We start from the raw sequence: 2,867 nt of genomic DNA, 5'->3' as shown, positions 1-2,867 counted from the left end.
GTTTTGAGGTTTCTTTTCATCTCCACTCACATTGTCTTTGAAAAGATTAGAGGGCCAGGGGATCAGCAGAGGTCCTGTTTATGTGGGGACATGTCTGAACAGCACTGGGAAATCAGCCTCCATGAGAACATTTTGCATTCTGTGCTTTTAGAGTGAATCATTTTGTTCAATGTCAAGTGCTGTTTTTCTGTTACGAATTTTCACATTACCATAAAATTCATAGCAATTAAATTAAATTAAATAGGCCTTGTTGACCATACTCTAACAAAAGGCCAGGAAAGCCGGTCAATTAAGCTTGGTGGGGTCCTGAAAGTAACTAGCTGGTGAACACCAGTTTGTTTGTCAGGTTCCTCTTCATTAAATACTGAATTCTTTTAGTGGCAAATTGTCTGAAAGCCAAGCACAATGCTTCAGAGGTTTCTGAGGAGCATTTTCGTAGGGAATAAAATCGTGATGTCTTCTTTGACCTAAAAATGTGTGGTTATCTCTGCAAGTGGGCAAATTGCTTGACATAAAACATGCAGTAATCTTAAACCCAAGTGGCTTCTACTTCCTGCTGTTAAGAGCAAATCTGACGCATGTCCTTTGCCCCTTCCCTGACTGGGTCTTCACTTTCCCCAACAATTTGACAAAGATTTAGTAGTGTCTTGTCAATGGGCAGTTCAATAGGTGTTTTCTGTGCTCCATCATGATACAAACAGTGCCACCCCTCTCTGTAGGGAACTGCCTCCTCCCTCGTCCATCACGTCCACTCTCAAAAATCACAAGCATTTCACAGGTCGGCTGAACTCTCCAGCCTAAAAATCAGGATCCTCTAATCACCAATAGCCTGAGAGACCAAAGTAAAAGTATATGATAAAATTGCTTTCTGTTGTTTTGTGCTTTGTTTTCAATCAAGCTGCCACAGATTCTTTCTGGCTAACTGAGAGGAAAGGGAATTTCTGGTAACTGGCTGAAATTTAGCACAGGTTTCTCTTCGTTGCCAAGCTAAAAAAGAAATAAGAGTACTTGTATGCTATCATCTACAGGCTGTATCCTGTAGATTACGTAGAATGTTTTTTAGAGTTAACACACAGCAAGAAGCCACAACTACAAGAAAGAAGGAAGTATTTAGCTTACCTTTATGACAGCTATAACGATTTTGGAATCCCCAGCCTGCACAGCAACTGAACTGATGGTTGTTGTAGAAGACTCCACGCTAGGACTTCCTTGGCTGGACATGGCACTTTAGAACCAGAGTTTATACTTTGGGCAGCTTCTGTACAGATGCGTGTCTGCCGGTCACTTCAGAAGGCAACCACTGGGGTTACTTGGATTCATTCAGGGCAAGAGCTCGGCTCACACTGCCAAAAGGAAAGAACAGGAGGTTAAAAATAGACAACCCCATTGAGTTTATCATCAGAGAGAGAGAGGAGCAAATGAGAGAGATCGCCACACCCCTAGTATGGTAACACTGAGCGTCTGTTATTTTTGCCATTATCTCAAAAGTGGAAGACAGCTTCCAGTTCTTTGCCTATCAGCTCGTGTTTGACAGCAAATGGAAAAAAAAAAAATTACATCCTGACAACCCAAATTAGTTTTGCAATTGAAACTATACAGTTGGAACTGTGGAATTTGAAACCAGCAAGTCATTGACCTGGATATCAATCTTTTCAGTATTTTTCAAGTCTCCCTCATAGAAAGAAAAAGCACTAAAACTGAACTTTAACAAAGTATGCTATTTGTTCTGGGGTTAATTCACAAAATTCTTGAAATAAATTTTTAGATGAATCTGCGTTCCTAAAACTTACTACTTTTTGCCAAATGAAGTTTACATGAGATGATCACATTTTCTCAGAGATTCAGATTTCCTACGGACCTTTAAGAAATATGTGAAGCAGAATTTATCCCTATATAGCTATTATTTCAGGATTTTTTTGGTGAGTATTTTACTCCACTGAACAGCCTTTTCAAATTCAGTTATCATTATTAGAAAGTAAAATACTTTGCTGTTACCTTTTAATAGCAGCAAAAACATGTTTTTAAAATTTTTACATGTAACACTGTATATTTTGTCACAATTAAAGAGAAAAGAAAAAGAAGAACCCATACTTCAAGTATGGGTTTCATTTCCCTGTGCAGGAAAAGTATAGCCAGCTTCAAATCAGAGCCTAAGATTGGCACATTAATCCTATTGCTAGAAACTCAGCGTGTGTCACAAGTTGTCTGTGGTATTAAACAGCAGCTGTTGGACTCCCTGTCAAAGAACAGCTGAAAATAACATTGACGTTTAGGTCAAGGGTCAGTTGCAAACACATCAGAGATACTAACTCCAAAGCTGCTGGAACCATCAGAAATCTCTGGGACGGGGAACCAGCAGTTAGCATAATGGCTATGTCGCTGAACTCCCACGTAGTTGACCGTAGTTCGTGTCCCAGACCTGGTGACTTAGAACTCACGCCGGGCGCGTGTACGTGCGTGCCCAAGATCCCGAGAGGAGAATGGAGGAGAAGGGATTGCGGCGTGACCATCCCCCCTGGGGGGTGGTTTCTCGCTTTCTGTCTCTCTGTCTCTCTCTGTCTGTCTGGCGAGTGCACGCGCCCTATAGCGAAAACCTCAAAAAAAAAAAAAGAAATCTCTGGGGCGAAGTCCAATTGGAGAATACACCAATACACAAAGTTAAATGAATCCACTTGTTTCATAAACCCCTTAGGTCAATTTAAAAGCACCTTCAAGATTGGGCCAAAGTTCAAAAGCCTGAATCAGCACCACTGCTTTGTTTTGCTAAGGTGCACAGTAATTTTTTTTGTATTCAAAGGGGAAAAAGTCTTTTATGTATATGTTGCTATTCAACCATTATTTTTGTTTTTGAGAGAATGTTGTGGCTG

At 40.5% G+C, this 2,867-nt stretch overlaps 1 protein-coding gene across 6 annotated transcripts in view; it reads right to left on the bottom strand.

Annotated features, from left to right (window-relative positions):
* CCDC141 (coiled-coil domain containing 141) overlaps positions 1–1,515 on the bottom strand; it is a 239,919-nt gene extending 238,404 nt beyond the window's left edge. For 4 of the 6 annotated variants that reach the window (XM_027773111.1, XM_027773114.1, XM_027773112.1 and 1 more), the window contains exon 1: positions 1,120–1,484. In XM_027773111.1, coding sequence (XP_027628912.1) covers positions 1,120–1,221 — 102 coding nt within the window. In that variant the 5' untranslated portion in view covers positions 1,222–1,484. Of the gene's footprint in view, positions 1–1,119 lie in introns of all 6 variants that reach the window. The other 2 variants (XM_006151644.3, XM_014589012.2) reach the window with 2 other exon arrangements.
* Between the last annotated feature and the right edge of the window lie 1,352 nt (positions 1,516–2,867).

Source organism: Tupaia chinensis, unplaced genomic scaffold (assembly GCF_000334495.1).
Source record: "Tupaia chinensis unplaced genomic scaffold, TupChi_1.0 Scaffold000322_1, whole genome shotgun sequence".
Lineage (NCBI taxonomy): Eukaryota > Metazoa > Chordata > Mammalia > Scandentia > Tupaiidae > Tupaia > Tupaia belangeri.
Note: the sequence above shows the minus strand (reverse complement) of the source record. Positions and strands in the feature narration are given on the sequence as shown.